Source organism: Artibeus jamaicensis, unplaced genomic scaffold (assembly GCF_021234435.1).
Source record: "Artibeus jamaicensis isolate MK-2021 breed Jamaican fruit bat unplaced genomic scaffold, CSHL_Jam_final contig_414, whole genome shotgun sequence".
Lineage (NCBI taxonomy): Eukaryota > Metazoa > Chordata > Mammalia > Chiroptera > Phyllostomidae > Artibeus > Artibeus jamaicensis.
This window is the reverse complement of record NW_026521822.1, coordinates 6,038,230-6,058,127: the sequence shown is the minus strand read 5'-3', so window position 1 is coordinate 6,058,127 and position 19,898 is coordinate 6,038,230. Positions and strand designations below refer to the sequence as shown.

General features: G+C 36.5%; 1 protein-coding gene across 14 annotated transcripts in view; it reads left to right on the top strand.

The window, feature by feature from the left end:
* Nucleotides 1-19,465, top strand: part of DGKH (diacylglycerol kinase eta) — a 215,304-nt gene extending 195,839 nt beyond the window's left edge. For 12 of the 14 annotated variants that reach the window (XM_037131674.2, XM_037131683.2, XM_053665424.1 and 9 more), the window contains one exon: nt 1,986-14,719. In XM_037131674.2, the coding sequence (XP_036987569.2) occupies nt 1,986-2,075 (90 nt within the window). In that variant the 3' untranslated portion in view covers nt 2,076-14,719. Of the gene's footprint in view, nt 1-1,985; nt 14,720-16,504; nt 17,050-18,356 lie in introns of those variants that run through there. The other 2 variants (XM_053665422.1, XM_053665419.1) reach the window with 2 other exon arrangements.
* The last annotated feature ends 433 nt before the right edge of the window (nt 19,466-19,898 follow it).

Sequence of the window (19,898 nt, the reverse complement as noted above, 5' to 3'; positions counted from 1 at the left end):
CTGTTACAAATGTGAAGATTTCATTCTTTTATATGGCTAAGTAATATTCCATTGTATATATGTACCACAGAGTTTTTATTCACTAGTCTATTGATGGCCACTTGGATTGCTTCCCCAGATAACTGTGTTATCACAAAGTATAAAGAATATTTAATGTTTCATTTAGAGAATCTGGATATAACTGTAGATACATTTATATTTTAAATTGAGGCAGCAGACACTGGTATTATATCTTCCTCTAGGAGTTGGCCTTGCTTTCTTACTTTAGCACACACTAAGGAAATCAGCTTAAGACTTACTGTGGATGATCTGTTGCCATATGTGAAAATATTTTTCAGGGTCAGTTAAATATTGTAAAAATTTTACCCTGAAGTTATCTCAAGCTTGAAAAAAGCACTACTTATGGAAAGAGTATTTTGCAGAGGATTCAGAGTCTCCATTAGCACTGCTGCTACAGAATTCAAGTTGCTCATAAAGTGTTGGGTTGGCCAAAAAGTTTGTCAGGTTTTTTTTCATACAGTGGCTCCAGTAGCGCTTAGTTGTTTTTACCTTCGTTTGAATATTAGATTGTGTTGTGACAACTGTCATATCAGTGTGCATTTAAAAAGAACGTCAAAATTGGTGAATTTTAATATTGAAGGTAGAAGAAGATATGCAACATTTTCTGCGTATTGTGCTTTATTATTTCAAGAAAGGCAAAAATACAACTGAAATGCAAAAGCAGATTTGTGCAGTGTATGGAGAAGGTGCTGTAACTGATTGAGTGTGTCAAAAGTGATTTGCAAAGTTTTTTGGTATTATTGACATTTTGACCCAACAGTTCTTTGCTTGTAGGGCTGTGTTATGCACTGGAAGATGTTTAGCAGCACCCCTGCCTGGCCTCTACCCACTAGAAGCAAATAGTAGGAGATGCCCAAATACTGAAAATACTCAAATCAATGAAGTCATTGGCAAAAATGAAAAATGTGTCATATTTTATGGAAAAAAGCATTACAGACATTTTAGCCAGCCCAGTACCTTATAATCCTATTTTCTAGGCTACTTTGGAAGTGGTAATTATTTTTACTAATTTTCAAATATTTTAAACTCTGTTTTGTAAAGTCATCCACTTCACATATCATGCCCCTTACCCATAAAGAAGCTATTGTGTTTGGAGACCTTCACCCTTTGTGTTAGTTTTTCAGATAGTGAATGTTATGGTTCTCTTGGCTGGGTTTCATTTATTTCTGCAGCAGGTGTTTATTTGCCAAGTTCCCACTATGTGTGCACACTCTGAAATCATCCATGTCTGAGTTAACTATTGAATTCTTGGTTCTTTATAGAAAGATAGTTCTTTACGAAACAAGAAGAGTTCTGAGGGAAAGGAGCCAAAAGTGAGGAAAAGCATCAACCCACAGATTCCTATGCTTAAGAATTTTTTACACTTACACATTACAAAGTGTTAAGGATATTTAAATATTCCTCTGAAATCAAAGTGTAGTTGCACTCTCAGTGCAACTACAAAAGCATTTGTGTTCCAAATGCAGGTCATGGGCACTGGTCCCTTCCTTTAGGGTTAGAGCCCATGTTCACTTCATGGAGGACATGTGCAGGTGCTTTAATTTAAGACTGATTGTGGGTGCCCAGGTATCACACATTCTTTTCTCATGGATCCCAAAGAACCAGTGTTCTTAAAAAAAGAAGAAAAAAGAGAAACAAATGTAGACTCTTGAAAAACTGCCATAGTATATCATTTATCAGAATGTTACATTTCAGAATTTGTATAGGATGTGACTTTTTTACTGGTTAGTAAAATTTCAGTGTCAGGTTATTTTTGTTTTATAAACTTATTTTTCTAGCTCTCGCTTTCTGAATCATTGACTATACTCTAAAATAAATGAAGTGAATGCTAATTATAAGTTAAATATTTAACCCTTAATTTTCTCTTGTCAATAAACTTCTTTTTTTTCTTGCTTTCTTTGTATCTTTTTTCTTTTTATTTTTAGGACCTGGGGATACTGAAAGTGGGCCATGTGAAGCGAATTCTGCAGGGAATTAAAGAGCTCGGAAGGAGCACTCCCCAGTTTGAGGTGTAATCATATCGGTGCTATGCCTTGGAAAGGAAGTAATTGCTACTTAATACAAAGTTCTTGGAAGCAATTGGCTGTTTTTGTAGTTTCATGCCTAGATAAGTAAGCACCACTGAAACACCTCGATGACTTGATATTTTGCCGTGGGTGAGAATTTTGATTTGAGATATTAGAAAATATTTTTGTGCCAAAAATACATTTCACAGAGCCATTTTCTTATTGTGCAAATCTAACATGTTCATATTTGCTCATGTTAGTAAAAAAGTAGGAAAACTGAGACAATTGGATTGTCAAAAAGGTGGGATTGCAAAATGTTTACTTTCCTTAAAGCTGGTCATGTGGAATATTCTTATTGTGCAACTGCAAAACAATATATGGCTAAAACCTCTTATATCTCATTACTGGAGGCATTGGCTTCTTCCTTATATTCATGGGTTAGGGATCTAAGATACATTAAGGTGTGTTTCGAATGTTATATTGGTATCACCTCACATTCCTAGTGCTCAGTGGTCAAAGAACATGCTTAAAATCCCTCAAATACTATGAATGAATGCGAATCTTAATGCACATGGTTGCTGCCTGAATTGTCTTTTTCTTGCATGTCACATCTAATATTGTTAACTCTTAGTTTTAGTGGAATTAATTTATTACTACCTAAGTACCTTTTTGTTAGCTAAAGGCATTTTCTGTTCTTCAGTGTGGACTTTGCATAAATATCCTGTATCTAAGAATTTGTGAACATGTGTCTGTCCCATAATCGACAAACAATATACTCTTTTGCAAGCCAGTTTTATGTCCATTTAACATAAACAGTGGGCATACACATTAAGGCATTTTTCTGAATATTTTCACAAATTACATTCTCTGTTGTCTAACAATATTAATTATGCTTTCCAAAGCCAAATTCCCACATTCGCTCTTAATCTTCCATTTTGATTTAATAATTATTTAATGCTGTGTTTGCATTTAAAATATAGGAGACTGTTAACCTCCAGAAATTTCTTCAGTGTCCCAGCTGGGATTTGTATACTGATGACTGGATTGGTCACCCAGACTTACCCACTAGCTCAGGTTACTCCTGACATGAACTGCCTCCCAACAAGAGAAATTTAAATTATTTAAAGGCCTTTACATTCTTCTTATTATCTCACATAATTTGTGTATCCTGTCAGGTAGATATTATTTTCCCTTTTCTAAACCACTGCATTTCGATGTAGCTCATTAGGAGTCAACAGTGCAATTATCAAATCTTTAAAAGCCAAAGGCATACATATCAAAAAGCCACACAAATATCTTTAAATAAGCTTTCTTAAGATATTATATACCAAAAGTTAATTGTAATATTTAAAAACCATCTATATAAAAGAAGTAAACAGGGTAGTGTACTGACCCAGTGGTGACAATTTTCATAAAGTAGCCTTCTAGGTAGGTAATCAATATCCATACACATATGTGCATATACACATAGACATGTATATGCACATATATACATTCATATGTATAGTCACACTTTTAATCACAAAATATGCTCTCAATGATATTTTCGAGACAACTGCTGAATGTTTGAATGAACTATTGTCAGACATAATTAGATCAAAGGAGTTTAAATATTTGACTTTATTCTTATTCATAACTTTAGTATTTAACTACTAGTGAAAATCACAAAAATTTGGACATCTTAAAAATAAATGAACCCCCATGTGTTCCTGACCAAGTGTGTCTGACTATACATATTTTAACCTAAGTTGTGAATAAATGGAAATTTTCCAAAGAGAATTATATCAGGTAGCTTAATGGAGTAAAAAGCTCTTCGCTTAAAATTTTAATGTTATCCACACCTAAGAAACCAAAGGCCTTTTCTAGTCCCTTTTTTACCCCTGTCCCCACCCCCACAAGGAGCCCTGCTCTTCCCGGCACTTCCCCGTGGAATCAGAATAAAAGATAACTCGATAAGTTCTCAGAAAAGGGGGGGGGCAAGGAGGTGAGGAACTCTAGAAAAAAATGAATGAATATGAAAATCTTTATTGATTTTCACTCTCCCAAAATACTGCTTTGCCAATAGAAAAAAATCTCAAGCTATTACACTTTCAGAATGTAAGAATAAGATGTAAATGATTGGCTTTTTTTGTTTGATGTTGATCTTTCATTCTTAGATACCATCTCTTATATATGACGTAAAACCTCCATTAATGGAGACTTTAAATTAGGTAGAATTTTTCTACAAGTGGCTCTTGGATAAGGGAAATCCTTTAAAATGATCATTTAATTTTTTTTTTTATTTTGTTAAATGAGAGCAGATTTTCCTGTCCACTTTGTCATTTGTGGTTATGTAGGACCCAAACAACTTCACTCAACACCTTTCTGCCAGGGTGGTGCCCTCAGAGCCTCCCTAGGTGCCTGTCAGTATCACAGAGGAACCAGCTTCTTCTAATGGATGAGGTTGCAAAAAACAGTGGGAAGAATTTCTCTCCCGGTGTCTGATCACAGCTCTGGGGTCTGCAGGTGAGGCCTCTGTGCCTTGATCCAGCATAAGTTGGGACAAGTAGCCCAAGCCTGCTCCTGATTGCTAGCTGTCATTGCCACCTTCCAACCTGCTAGGCTATTCCACCTTCCAACTTGCTAGGCAAATAATTTGGGAGGGATGGAGAGGAATCACAGCCAACTCCCGCTTCCTGTCAGTCTCATTTTCTCGAGGAAGAACTTGCTTTTCAAGAAGGAAGAGACTAAATAAAATGTTGGTGTCTATTTGACTTTTCCACATCTTTCCACTCCCTTTCTGAGTTTCTTTTCCACTTCCTGGTTTCACATTTCCGCATATGCGTACCACAGTGATAGTTGCTCGAATTCTCACTGCTGTGTACTACCCTTTCCTCATTAACTGTCCTACTGCAAAATGACTCAGCTCTCCCCACCTTAGCACTCACTGGAGGTCATCCAGCAAAGTTTTAGAAAGAAAACCATTTAAAGAAACTATTTTTGCCATTTGCATTTTATAAAAGGAAACTTGCTCATCTAAGTGAATTTTAATGGATCACTAGGCGTGTCAAACTCATTTTCACCAAGGGCCACATCAGCCTCACAGATGCCTTCAAAGGGCCAAATGTAGTTTTAGGACTGTATAAATGTAACTACTCCTTTACAGTTAAGTGAGAGCTTGGTGCTGCCTCTGGGTAGAAGCAGGTGCAGGGCCAGATTTGGCCCGCGGGTCTTGTGTTTGCCACCTGTGGATTAGACAGTTTGGGGACCATGGTGTGTGTGTGTGTGTGTGTGTACACATATATATTGCTGTTACTGAGAAGAAGTGACCCATGAATGTCTAGATCTATGCTGTCCAGTACGTAGCCACTAGCTACATGTGGCTGTTTAAGTCTTTTATTTTTATGTAGAAACTGAGTTTTTCAATTCCATAGTCACATTTCAAGAGCTAAATAACCACAGTGGACAGTACAGATATTGAGCATTTATATCATTACAGAAACTCTGCTGGATAACATTGAGCCTTGCTACCCAAAATGGACCAGCAGCATCCTTATCACCTGGGAACTTAAGAGAAATGCAGATTCTTAGGTTTAGTCCAGACCTACTGAATCAAGAATTTTAAACAAGATTCATCTGAATGATTAGCGCTGGCCTAAATACGTTTTATCCCTCCGAGATATTAGGGATCTGAGGTCTTCAAAAGGTCCTCAGAATAGCTCATTTCCCCCCCAGTCTGCTGTTTTATATTGCCTTCCCATCTAAAACTCATTTATCACCTTAGCTGAGTTTTCTTCTCAGTCCATATTCCTAATTCTGGTTGTAGATGAGCCCTACCTACCCAGTGATTACATTTTGGTGGCGAGGGCAGAACAGAGAAGATTGGCTAACTAGCACAGCTGGCCTTACCCATGTCTTAGTCACCAGCAGTCTGCCTTCAGCTCGGTTCGTTGCTCGTTTGGCATTCTCATTTGTTCACAACTTAGGTCACAGAAAATATTTCAGAAGAATATGCACTGAGATAAGTAAGACTGGGTCAGTTTCCAACAACTTGTACTTTTTCACTTTCTCTCATTGGTAGATTATCCTGTTGACACAGCAGCACTCACATTAAATGAATCATTAGGCATAAAAACTCAAAAGATTGCCAATAAAGTGAAATGTTTCATTAAAGCCCTCAAAGACGGCACGTTTGCTAGACTAAATCTGTTTTTCTTATGCTAATTTAATCTTCATTTTCAGATAGCTAATAATTTCTTAAAATGGTGTCTGAAAATATTATATTCTTGACCCTCAAAATATAAATTATTTAATTCTTCAATAAGACCTTTCCCAATGACTTACTGTCAATCCTTCACTTAATTTTTTATATCATTTACCAAAACATTGCTTCCTAGAGATTCTTTAGCTAATTTTTGTGAACGAAAAGGTCACTATTTTAATCTTAATGGAAGTCACTTTTAACAGGAATTGAGGAAGGAAATATTCATGCAAAGCCATGACTTAGAAAATTATAGTGGGAACTTGACACATTGTTCTAAAGCAAGTTATTTTTTATCTCCAACTGAGCTAAGGACATATTGGACTTTTGTGTTCATGCAGATGTGAATTCTGTAAGAATGTAGCTTTTCATTAAGCTAGGAAAGCATGACCTCTTTCCACCTTGGTGTCTAGTGTTTCTCCTGTCCTCTCTTCCCCCCAGAAAATAAACTCATCCTGCATTTTTCAGGTGGAATTTGGATAAAACGGTGGGTTTAGAGATTCATGATACAAGTGGCAGTTTTAAAACGCCAAGTCCTTTAAATTAGCTGAGAAAAGTGAAAAATCAAGATTCCTCAAATGCTATTAGACAACTGCATAGCCTCCCCACACCTGTCCATCTCTGCTCACCACACACACCAGTCCAGTGGGGCCTGGGGCTGGGCTGTCCCTGCTGTGGCGTCTCCCTGGGGGCTTTTGTATTGTGGTCTCTCTGTCAGGTGTAATGTGTTGCGTTTGCAATAGGATGCATTCCTAAAGAAATAGCCAAAACTTTAAAGAGGCCATGATTATTGGTTTTATACTAAACAAAGCACTAATTTTTAATCTTTCTTGATGTTTTCTCTTTACTGTTTTCTCTAGGTTCTGTTTAGGGATATTTCTGTTAGAATAAAAAGCCGTAAAGGTTTATTATTACAAAGAACAGTGAGATAAAAGACAGCTGGACTGTACCTGTTCATATACTTCTTTCTGTTATTTCCAGGAAAAGAAGTTTAACAGAGTAACTGAGACTGCATTAAACTCAGTAATGTTGTTTTAGAAATCACATTACTAATATAGGTAAACACATTAATTCCTTTATGTAAGTAAGATATTCTATTTACATATATTTATATTCTCTTAATTTTTATGCACTTCCAAGTTTTAATTGGAAAAATAGAAACCAAGCCATTAATTAAAAGTTCTAAGAACTTTACATAAAATGTTTTATTTTAGCTACAAGTTATTCATTTCATAGGAATTTATTAATACTCCAGGTATTTCATAGGAACTGCATTTCAAGAGTAAATTAGCCAAACTTAAGGAATGTAGGGTTACTTTTAAATGTATTAAAATAAGTTTTATGCTCCGTTAATGATGCCATTGAAGTAGGATAATGAGGTTAGATATACAAGCTAAAAAAGAAAAAGAATATATTTTGTGGTCCTTTCTATTTGATTGCACTATTGTTTACCACAGCTTAGCTATGTCTATTTCTACATTCTAAGTATTAAGCTGATATATAACTAATATTTCTTACAGTTCTGGTAACTGGTAACATATGTTGTAAAAGGTTTTGCTATTGTAACATTCCCAGTTTTGTGAGTTATATATTGTATATTAAGATGACTAATAAATTGAAGTAATATATTTGACTACATCTGGGAAAATATGATAATTATTTTCAAATCTTTAAATAAGTTGTATCAAAATTTTTCCACCTAAGTGATATAAAATTCTCACTTTTATGTTAAAATGTCTATTTATACAACAGATTTCTCCTTTTACTGATTTTATTAATTTTCATATTAAATTTTTTCTTAATCTTTTTGTAACCAGATAATTAGGTCATGCTGGTTATTCAAACTGCCAAAATGTACTTTGGTTGTTGGACTTGTAGCAGACAAAATATTTCATAACAAACCAGCTTTGTATATTTTGTGGCTTTGGAGCAAGAATTTTACTTTTGAGTCTCTAAGGGAGAGGCTGCACTGTTATTAGCAAAGTCAACAATGGACAGTATTGTTTGTGATCATCAGTAGAAGGTTTTCACAAGTTGTATAAATCAGTGCATTTATTTATTATGTTGTGAAATGTAATCTTTATAGAAAATGTGTATTCTAGCTATTTTCTTATTACTGCTCTTGCTTAGAGTACAGTAGCTCTGTTAATGATTTACTTGCATACTTGAAGTACTCATTTCTGTCAAACAGATGCCCAGTTTTTTTCCTTGTTAAAAAAGTATTCTGTACTAGCATAGGTAACTGAATAGTAATAGGGACTGTGTTAAAAATCATTATCATGGTTAAAATTGTGGAAAAGGCAGAAAGCCAAAATGATATCACTACTATTAAGGATTTAATGTAGCCAGGGAATTCATCGTGCTATTTTTTGCCAACATGTATATAGTTTATCTTCAAATCAGAACTTTTCTGTGCTAAATTTTCCATTTTTGTTGTACCGTAAAAGAGATCTCAGTAATTATACTGCCAGTATGACATTCAAATGTACATTAAGAATGTTGAACCCCAAATTATCACATACTTCCAGTGGCTAGCTCCAGGTTCCAGGGTATATATTTCTAACACATGATTGCATTAAATCTGGGCTACTTTACAAATAGTAACCATGGTGACTAATAGTTTGTTTCTGTCAATTAAGTCAATGGGATTTTAATTGAGTTCTGAATTATTTTGGTTTAAAAGTAGTTTCTATTCAACTCTTTCAAAAACAAAATCTAAAACATAATGGCACAACATAACACACAGGATAAAATCACATTTTCAAGAAAATAAAACTGTTCCGACTTAATGTGGGGCAGTGTTGTATACCAATGAAATCAGTTTAGCAAGCCCTAAATTCAACTATTTTATAGTGTAAACAGTAGATGAATTGCAAACTATTTAAAAACTATAACAGGAGACCCAGAATTAATTTACTTTAATTTTAAAGACAGTTTAATATTAATCTTACTGTTACACAACCAGTTTTTGAAGGCAAGAAAAAAGACATACAAGAAACATCATATGGGTATTAAAAGAAAAGAAGCTTGAGTTATTTTGGAAAGATTTGCAAATAAATAGTTTGAATATAGATAGCTTTCACCTTATATTATAGGAGCACAAAACCTGTGAGGTGTATGGTACGTACAGTGTCAGAAACATGACCCAAACGTCACCTGGTAAAGCTTCTGAGACTGTCTCTGCACCTCACCCAAGTAACCAGTAGAATTCTGGGGGCCCATTTCACTGTTGAAATTTAGAAGGCATTTAAACAAGTGAAAAAAAATGACCTCCTAATCATTTTTATTTCCTACATAAGGCAAATAATGTCTGCTTTCTCCACTTAGTGATTGGTAGAGGAAGGGCTTTGCTAGTTCCTGGAGAAGAACTCTGATAAATACAGATCATATACCATTCAGACAAAAGAGATGTTCGTGAACCTGCCTTCAAATTTTTAGCAAGGATAGATTTTCCTTTCTTTTGAAACAAAACAAATATTAAAATTTATAGTACTACACATAGCTGAATCCTGTGAATCTGGAGATAAGAATATGGTTTAAGTGTATCGAGTTCCATAACTGACTTTGGTGCTTCCTTTCTACAAACTGTATGCCTCAGTTTCCCCAAGTAGAGATGGCACACAATATTATCAATTATAAGTACTTGGGAATTTTTCTTTGGCAAAAAATGATGTAAGTGTGAATCATACCTAAATTTACCATTTCTTTCCTACTGTCATTTAAGACATAACGCTTCCAAGACTATAGCTTGAAAATTAAAACTCCAAATTAGGATCCCTTGATGTTCAGTTTAACAATAAGAGTGAAGTAACATTACTGCTCTCTGTGTCATAGTAGGTTATGGGTATTTTCATCTGTGCATACAGGCTCATATTATTCACTTTAGGGTCGTCTAAAAACTCACTTCTGAAATCTCCAAAAATTTAGTAGTATTTTCTTCTGTATCTACTCCAACCATTTTACAGCAGTGAATATTTTTTAAATTAAGACCTTCATGTTTTCTAGTATTAATTTTCTAAAGAGGAAAATGTTTCTTTCTTCTTCCTCTTCCTCTTTGTTTTTTGGAGGGAGACTTTATTTAAATCAGTCATTAAAAAAATGGATCACAGGACTCCCTGACCTTGTTGACTCTTTATGCTAAGTGACTTAGTGTAAACCCCGTGGATTGGTGCTCTCTAACTGCAGAGTACCTTCCAAACTTCTTTAAAGAGACTAAACGAGCGATTTCCTTAATTACTGCCATAATGAAAACCTTAGTACAACTAAGGGAAATAAATTAGAATAACAGTGAAAACTATTAAATATACATTACAGTAAATGAGCATTGCTTTTATTTTTGCCTGACATTTGAATTCAGTCACTATTGGATCCTTGGCATAGGTTCTTTGCAAAATCTGGTGTTTATTAACAGCATAATGTGATAACTTGGGAGCTCCCCTAAAAGTGTGAAAGCTGTACAATGTAAAGGAAAAGACTGAATCAGAACTTATTCATGTGGTATTTTGATGTCTTAATAGCACAAGTTATTATTTAATGTCTATTTTATTTTCATTTGAGAGAGAAGGGGAGGGAGAGAGAGAAACATCAGTGTGAAGAAGAAACATTGATCGGTTGCCTCCTGAACATCCTTCAACTGGAAATCAAACCCACAACCTAGACATGTACCCTGACCAGGAATGGCTCTGGTGACCTTTCAGTTTGTGGGATGACACCCGACTAAATGAGCCACCCCAGCCAGGGCACAGCTTGTCATAATGATACATCTGTAATGGATGATTCCAGAATGATTTGGTATAGTGACAGGAAGAAATCACTTTTCCGGGAATTTGTTTCCCACAATGACCTGATACACAGTTGACCTTAGTATATAACTAAAATTATTATTTTTTTGGAGCCTGCCCTATTTACAGATTTTAATCCTGCAATACATTTTAATATGCATAAGGTTAAGGATGAAAAATTGCAAACTTTAGCAATTCTTTTGTTTCTTCTCCTTTTACTTGAAAAGCTTTCAGAAAGCTTTGAAGACATGACACTGTTTTCATAGCAACATTATGTGATTATATCCTTCTGCCAAGAAACTCATAAACTAAAATTGGAACAAAACGAATGCTTAATTCTAATCTTGGTCTTGGATTGTGTAAACAAAAGCATTTTATATCTCAAAAGTTATTTCAGTATTTATGCTATTGCATATTTTGGTTTTTGTTCATTTCAAAGTTGAATCAGCATTTTATGTTCTATTTTTAATTAGTTGCAGTAAAGCGATAATTTCATTGCTTTTGTTAGTACAAACTCACCATTTTTCTATCCTGTGCTTTTCTGGTTTTCAGCAACCAGTTTTCCTACCTTCATTCCCCATCTCTAGTCCATCTTCCTCATTGTTGACACAGTGGTCTTTCTGAAACACAAATTTACCTTGCATGCTTTGCTAAAAATTCTTAAATACACTCTCATTAGAGTATAGCAGCCTAACAGTTCAGCATGAAGCATAAGGATCTCTGTGACCCTGATTTTTTAGCATCCTCACACCACTATTTTTTTACCTTTTTTTTTTTTTAAGCATCCTCACCCACCATTTCCTGTAGAGATCTTTTGTAATTCCAGAATTTGGAACTATTCACAATTTAGTGCCCTGGCATAATCACATAGCACAGGCTAACTCATTCAAGACTCAGTTCAAATTCCCCAAACCAAGTTAAGCATTTTATCCATGCTTCATAGAATCTTGAAACTTTTTGTTAAAATAACATCACATTTCAACAATTTTATGTATTATATATGCCTGCCTCCCTCATTAACCTCTCCTTTTATAATTTTGTCTAGCTAGCACATAATAGGACTTTAATAAATGTTTCTGAGTGAGTGAAAGTAGTAAAGAACCCCAACTTTTCTCCAGTTTTATATTTTCACATATGAAAATGTAGGCTTCTCTGACAGTCCACATGAGGTATATGTATTCATGAGCACACATACACTCCAGGAAACCAACAGAAGATAAAAAGCAGGAAAGAGCCATTGCTTTATGAAGGAGATTCATCTGTTAGCTGTTTGTCAGAAATATTTACCAAATCTGAATTCTTGTTTCTAAATACGAGGCTTATCAAATTTCACATAACTGACAAATTCTTATTTGTAATCCATACATATGCCATAAAAATTGTCTTTGTCCTTTGTACACATTCGGTGTATACGATCTATAGACACCTGTGCACTGATCATCCACACAAAATAGTGGGACTTCAGAAAGAATAAAATCAGTAATAAACTTGAAATTTTCTTTGAAAATTCAGCCAGAGATTTCTGTGAAATCACTGAATTTTTGTGATATCAGGTTTGTAGCTAATAACTTTGATTTTTTTATGATTTAAGGGTTAGAAGGATTATTTGTGACTTTCACCCCCTATAAAAAACATAGAGACTAAAATCTGTTACCTGTGTTCTACGTGTTCGTATTATTCATTTTAGGAGAGACTAAAAACTCACTTCTACCATCTTCAAAAACTTATTAGTACTCTTTCTGTGTGCACCCCGGACATCCAAGGGTCTGTTTCTCTTTTGTGATTCTGTAAAGTCTTTCAACTGTGTCCCCAAATTATGGTTAAGGTTAATGCAAAAGGTCTATCAAGTTAGTAATTTCTAAAATAGTAGCCAAAAATGCTGTGAATAAATGCCCTCTTCCTTCAACTACTTAATAGCCATTTTCCTAACTGCTCTATTCTTGGCACCTTATTAGATGCTGGGGATACAACTAAAATAGCACATAATTCTTGTCTGGTAGAGCTTGTTTTCATAATTACTTTTCTATAGTCCACCTAAAAAATTGGGAGGGCACCTTCTTAACCATATATTTCTCAGAGTTTGAAATCAGAGAAGTGGTCTCCTTCCACATCAAAAAACTAAAAAATCTTGTGTCATAAGGAAATAATCCCATTTCTGTGTCTACAGTTTTTATATCTTCAGGTGAACCACAAGTACTTTTGCCCATCATTTGTCAAGTACAGCTTTCATCAAACCTATGGAACCCCATTTCCACAGTCATAGGTGCTGTGTGTGACCCAGGAGACCCAGGAGATTTGTAAAGCATGAGTTAAATTTCAAGTCCATTTTAGAAAGGTGTATGTCCCTATTAATGACACATACACCAAAATGTATGAGGTAGGCCTCATGTACTACAGTAGAGGGGAAGCACTGTAAAGTAATGCTTCCTGGTAGAAAAGGCTCCGCTTGAACTTACAGGCTGATGTTTCCACCTCAATTATTTTTGTTGGAGAGCAGGAAGTAATATTTTAACAGGTAGCATACTTATCTAGGCATATAGTGAATATACTAATAGTACTGGTGTGCCTCAATGCACTGACTTACAGGTGAAATAAAACAAAAGTATTTAAGTTACAAAAAATACACTTCTCTGAATATTTATTGATGGTTAGGCAATAGGGTTCCTTTACAAGAAGGAAAAAAACTGCCCTTTGTTGTCCATAAGTATGAAAAAAACCTTACTTGTATGTATATTTACACTTTGATAGGCACATTTTGAAGTCACCATTTCCCATTAGCATAAAGTAATAACCCTTTCTATGTTCTCTAACAAAAGAAAACTCTTAGTTTAATACAGCTGTACTGTCTGTTGGATGTTATAAAAGTCCACAACAGAAGGAAACTCAGAAGGCTAGACACTATTCCTTTTGCTAAAGATACTCGGTAACTGTTTGCCTTCTATTTATCATATTGAAATCATAACAGTAGAGTTCCTTTTGACCCTTACATCGGAAAAGATAGTTTTAGTTTAGCCTCTTCTATGTTATTAATAGTTAAGAGTTTACTACATTTTGGTAGTCTGTTTCAAAATTGTACTGTATCTGAAAGATGCAGATCATGTCTATTTATTACACAGTGGGCTCTGTTTGCTGCAGAAAAGAGTGGAACTTTTCACTGCTTAGCACACTTGCTGGTGAAATATACCTGACAGAGCAGAGATTATAACTATGGCTCTAATTACTTTTAATAATGGTAAGAAAACGTGAGTTTTGTTTGTTTACATGCTGTTTACAATAGCATAATTTTTAAATATATAAAACAATTGAGATATTTATTGCATACTATTTTAAAGATGTTTTATGTGTTTTCACCTTTGGAATATATTGTTACAATTCCTTATACAGATAATTGGGTGGCTTTGTTAATAATGTAGCTAGCAATTTTTATGACTACTAAGTGATCAGTTTTCCGTGCCTTTTATTGTGGGATGCATGATTATGTATTTATTGTACGGAAGTCACTGATGTGTGTGTTTTTGTACTTGGCGGAAAGTAATGGTTGGTCGCCATATACATGATGATGAGAGATGCCTTTCCCAAAAGGCACTGCCTTGAGATTGTCCTTCTCCAATAAAAAGAATGCATTTGGACAATGTGTAAAGTCTGTTCTTTCTGGTGAGAAATACTATTTTTAAAATATTTTATGTAGTTTTAGAGAGAGGAGAAGGAAAGGAGAAAGAGTGGGAGAGAAACATCAATGTGTGATTGCCTCTCATGTGTCCCCTAGTGGGGACCTGGCATGTGCCCTGACTGGGAATCGAACCGACGACCCTTTGCTTCACAGGCCTGCGCTCAATCCGCTGAGCTACACCAGCCAGGGCAAGAAATACTAATTTTTATTAAACTGTTTATGTTGAGAGAATTGTAGGTTCACACACAGGTGTAAGAAATAATGCAGAGAGAGATCTTGTGTACCCTTCACCCATTCTCCATCTTGAAAACCTATAGTACAATATCACAGCCAGGCTCTCGACACTGACACAGTCAGGGTGCTGAACAGTCCTCTCTCCACAAGGACCCACAACAGGGGTCTCATGTGCCCTCTTACAGCCACACTCCTTCCCAACCACCTCCCTGCCCCAACTCTTAGTCTGTCTTCACTTAAGAGTGTTTTATTAACACTAAGAGCAGCAGAAAAATAAAAAAAGTGGTAGGATTGTTATCACTCGTTGGAGAGTGGGGCACCCTCTTGCCCCGGGAGGGATAGTTGAGGGAATGCAGGACTCTTAGTTTGAAAAGAGAAAAATCTGGAAAGGAGTGAAGGTAAACATGGAGTTGAGATCGGACATTGAGAACTGCCTTCAAATATTTGTCGAACTGTCATGGAGAATTGGGTTTGCATTGGTTCTAAATGAGTGGAATTGACAGGAAAACTGCCAAGTCTAAAGATGCACTGGGCTGTCCCATAGAATAAGTCCCTCTGAGAGGAGTTCGAACAGAATGAGGAAATGTGAACTCCCTGTGGGAAGAACATTTTTTCACCTGCGTATTCCAGTGTGTGGAGCAGTGCTTGGCACGTGGTATGTGCACAATATCTGTTGACTAAATCACAAGTAATTCAAGCATCAGCTTGAAAGACCATAGCACCTTGGCACCCCTTTAAATTCCACATTTGAAAATATATATATATATTTGATTACATATAGGAGTATATCATAAATAAATCAGTCACTGTCAACCAAAACTTGAACCATCTCCATGATTCTGATGCACTGCCTGATTCTGAAAGGCTTTCTGTTTCATTATATTGAATTATTTTTACTTTAAAATGCAAATTATATTTGATTACATATTGATATTTTAAAGTAGTTACATAGTGATCATTCTTGATTAATCAGAAGGTTCATTCCTTAATCTGGGCAACTGACAGTTTATAGTCTGTCTCAGTCCTTTGGGGTGGCTATGACTATACAGTAGACTGGGTGGATATGAAACAACGAAAACTTATTTCTTACTTATTTCTGGAAGTTGAGGAGTCTAAGCTCAAGACATGAGGAAATTGGGTCTCCAGTGAGAGCCACTTCCTGGTTCATAGACAGCCGTCTTCTCCCCGTGTCCTCACATGGCTGGAGGCGCTTGGGAGCACTCTGGAGTCTATAAGGACAGGAGCTCTGGTCACAGGGCTCTGCTCTCAGGGTTTAATCGTCATCAAAAGGCCCCACCTCCTAATGCCATCGCGCTGGAGGTTAGGGTTTCAACATGAATTTTGGAGGAGACAAACATTCAGACTATAACAAATAGCAAATCAGAATTTTCACTGAAGAAATCTAAATATGGTAGATTTTTCTGTTGGTTGTTTTTTTATTGTTACTATATTTTGGGAATAAGAATCGTTCTAGTATTCAGTGGATCTGAACCCCGTTTTTTTTCTTCCTTAGCTTTGACCCCTGTGTTTCTCTCTCCTGGTCCTTGTTGCCACCACTGGTTCATGCAGAGACAGTGCTGCGGCTGGTCACATTCTGGAGTGTATCCCAAAGCAAGGTGGGACAGGAATCAACAGCTACAGAGGAAAAATAGTGGCATCCTAGGTTGTTTTGGGGGGTGGTTTTTGGTATAATACTTCTTAGTTTGAGGTGTGGGTATATATTTAACCCTCAAAACCACCCCATAAGTTTAATATCAGCCCTGTTTGAAACACCCTCACACCCTCTACACAACTCCAGTTCTGCTTCTGTCAATGACAGTCGGAGAAACATGGGCCTTGAGCACTACCCATTCTCCAAGGGGCAATGGTGACTCACTAAGACAAAGCAGCCCCAAGAACCAGGGTGAATCAGGTAAACCATGTTCTCCCCTGTCTCTTCTCCAACCCAGGCCTCCCTCCCACCCAAATCCATGCTGCCGTAGCACCCCCAAGACTGAGTCCACAAATGAAAGGGACCTTGAATCATAGTGGTTAATTTTTTTCAAGCTTTTATGACTGCTACCCACAGTGAGAAATACATTTTCTCTAATATGTGTATACACATATATATGAATATATACAAATACACACAAACGTTTATATATTAACAAGTTTAACAAAATCTATTATCTGTTCTACATGTTCATATTCATTTTAGGAAAGACTAAAAACTCACTTCTAAAATCTTATGTACATGCAATGTGCTTTAGTATTTTCTATTTTGTTTTATCAAATACTGATTGCAACCTATTAAAATGATTTTATAACCCACTAGTGAAAGCGTCTGCAAACTTTTTTCTTTAAAGTGCCAGATAGTAAATATTTTCTGGCTCTGTGAGCCATGTGTCCATCAGATCTACTCAAGACTGCCACTGCAGCCGGAAAGCTGCCCTAGATAATATGGAAATTAGGAGCATAACTCTTTTCCAATTTACAAAAGTAGACAGCAGCCCCACTTCTGCACTAATAGGTCACAGTTCTACAGTTTTAAAAATGCAACATTTGTTCAGCAGTTTCTCATTCTCAGCAGATAGTCCAAGGATCATCTGAAAAGCACGTTTTTACAAAATAGCCAGGGCCAACCCCAGACCTGTGGAATAGAATCTCTGTCAGATGGCTCCATGCCGCAGCAGCGATCACACTCCCAGGGTGATTCTGACCTGCAATCTGGATTAGGAATCACTGACCTGATCCGACCTTTGCACTCATCCCAGCCCTTAATTTACAGAAAGTAAACTAAAGCTTGACAGGCTAAGTTCTGGGCTCCAAGCAATTGTCAAGAAATTTACTGGGTTAGCCTAAAAGTTTGTTTAGTTTTTTTTTCTGTAAAATAAAAGACCCATTTTTCACTTTCACCGATAATCTTATTTGGATATTTGAGTAATAATAAGAATCTGAAACAGAATGTAAAACTTACCCACTATAATTTGTTCAATACATATCCCTGAAGAAATTCAGCAGAATAACCAGTTAAAGGACAGGGGCCACTGCCTGTTAAACTGATAACAAGCACATCAACTATATTGAGGCCACTATAATATGTTATTGAGCCAAAGACAAATAAATGCCCGGATGGTCATTACATCATGATGCCACTTTTTCAGACAGCAAGAAACACAAATATGTAACACTAATTAGCTTAACTATGATTTGATAAACTATGCAATTTCAACTGGAAATCAAATTATTAAAGCATTTCAGCAGATTTCAAAGTGATTATAGCATTCTGGCAATATGTTTTACTTTTTTTGCCTGAAAGTAAGTTTTAAATTTAAAAGTAAAATTTGGTCTTTATTTTTATCAACATAAAAATTATCTTGTTACAGACTTAATGTATGGACTTCAATATACTGAACCAATTGAGTAAAAAGCACAAGCAAACACTGGAAAACGAAGATTAGTGAATTCATTGTAAAGCACTGAACTTAAATATAAACTTAGAGCCATTTTATACCTACTCATATTCCGCAGTTTCTGGTAACTGTTGAGAGTCTTTTAGGGGACTTCCGCCAAGATGGAGGCATAGGTGGATACGCCAAGCTTTCTCACACAACCAAGTTTAGAGACAATAAAATATTAGCAACAGAAAACATAGCCAGAACACAGAAAACTGAACTTTTCGGAAGCCTAATAACAACAAATTCTTCAGTCTGACCAGTAAGAGGGGTGAAGCCAGCAGCTGGCGGAGCGGGGTTGCACAGGAAAACTCCGTCAGACGGACTCAGGCACGTGGATCCCAGGCATTGGATTGCAACAGGTGGACCCAGTGAGTGACCAGCGGACCCAGCGAGGGCACAGGGCATGGGTTGACTGTGGTCGGGCATTTGTGCGCAGATAGACCAGCGAGGGAGTGGGTGGTGAGATGGGACTGAGCAGGCCCCAGCTGCGAGAGGCAGCAGAGGGGGCCACCATTTCCCCGCTCTGACCCCGCCCCCACATACAGCGCCACGAACCAGCAACTAGGTGGCCCTGCCCGGTGAACACCTAAGGCTCCACCCCTCATACATAACAGGCGCAAACAGACCAAAACATTATGGCTCAAGAACAGCTCAGAGCCCCAGAGCCAATAATTTTAAGTGACCAAGAGACAACCAACCTATCAGAGGCACAGTTCAAAATACTGGTGATCAGGATGCTCACAGAACTGGTTGATTTTAGTCACAAATTAGAGGAACATATGAAGGCTAAACTAATTGAAATGAAGGGAATTGCACAGGAAACCAATAGTGATGAAGAGGAAACTGGGACTCAAATCAAGGGAGTGAACCAGAAGGAAGAAAAAAAAAGGCCAAACAGGAAAATATGAAGAAACAAGAATTCAAAAAAATGAAGAGTGGCTTAGGAACCTCCAGGACATCTTTAAATGTTCCAACATCTGAATTATAGGGGTACCGGAAAGGGGAAAGGAACAGCCACCAGTGGAAAACTTTGAACTATTATTTGAACAAATAATAAAGGAGAATTTCCCCAATCTGGCAAAGAAAATAGACTTCCAGGAAATCCAGGAAGCTCAGAGAGTCCCAAAGAAATTGGACCCAAGAAGAAATACACCAAGGCACATCATCATTACATTAGCCAAGATGAAAATGAAGGAGAGAATCCTAGAAGCAGCAAGAGATAAGGGGACAGTCACCTACAAAGGAGTTCCCATCAGACTGTCAGAGGATTTCTCAAAAGAGACCTTACAGGCAAGAAGGGGCTGAAAAGAGGTATTCCAAGTCATAAAATCCAAAGACCTACAACCAAGATTACTCTGTCCAGCAAAGCTTTCATTTAGAGTGGAAGGACAGATAAAGTGCTTCTCAGATAAGGTCAAATTCAAGGAGTTCATCATCACCAAGCCCTTGTTATATGAAATGTTAAAGGGA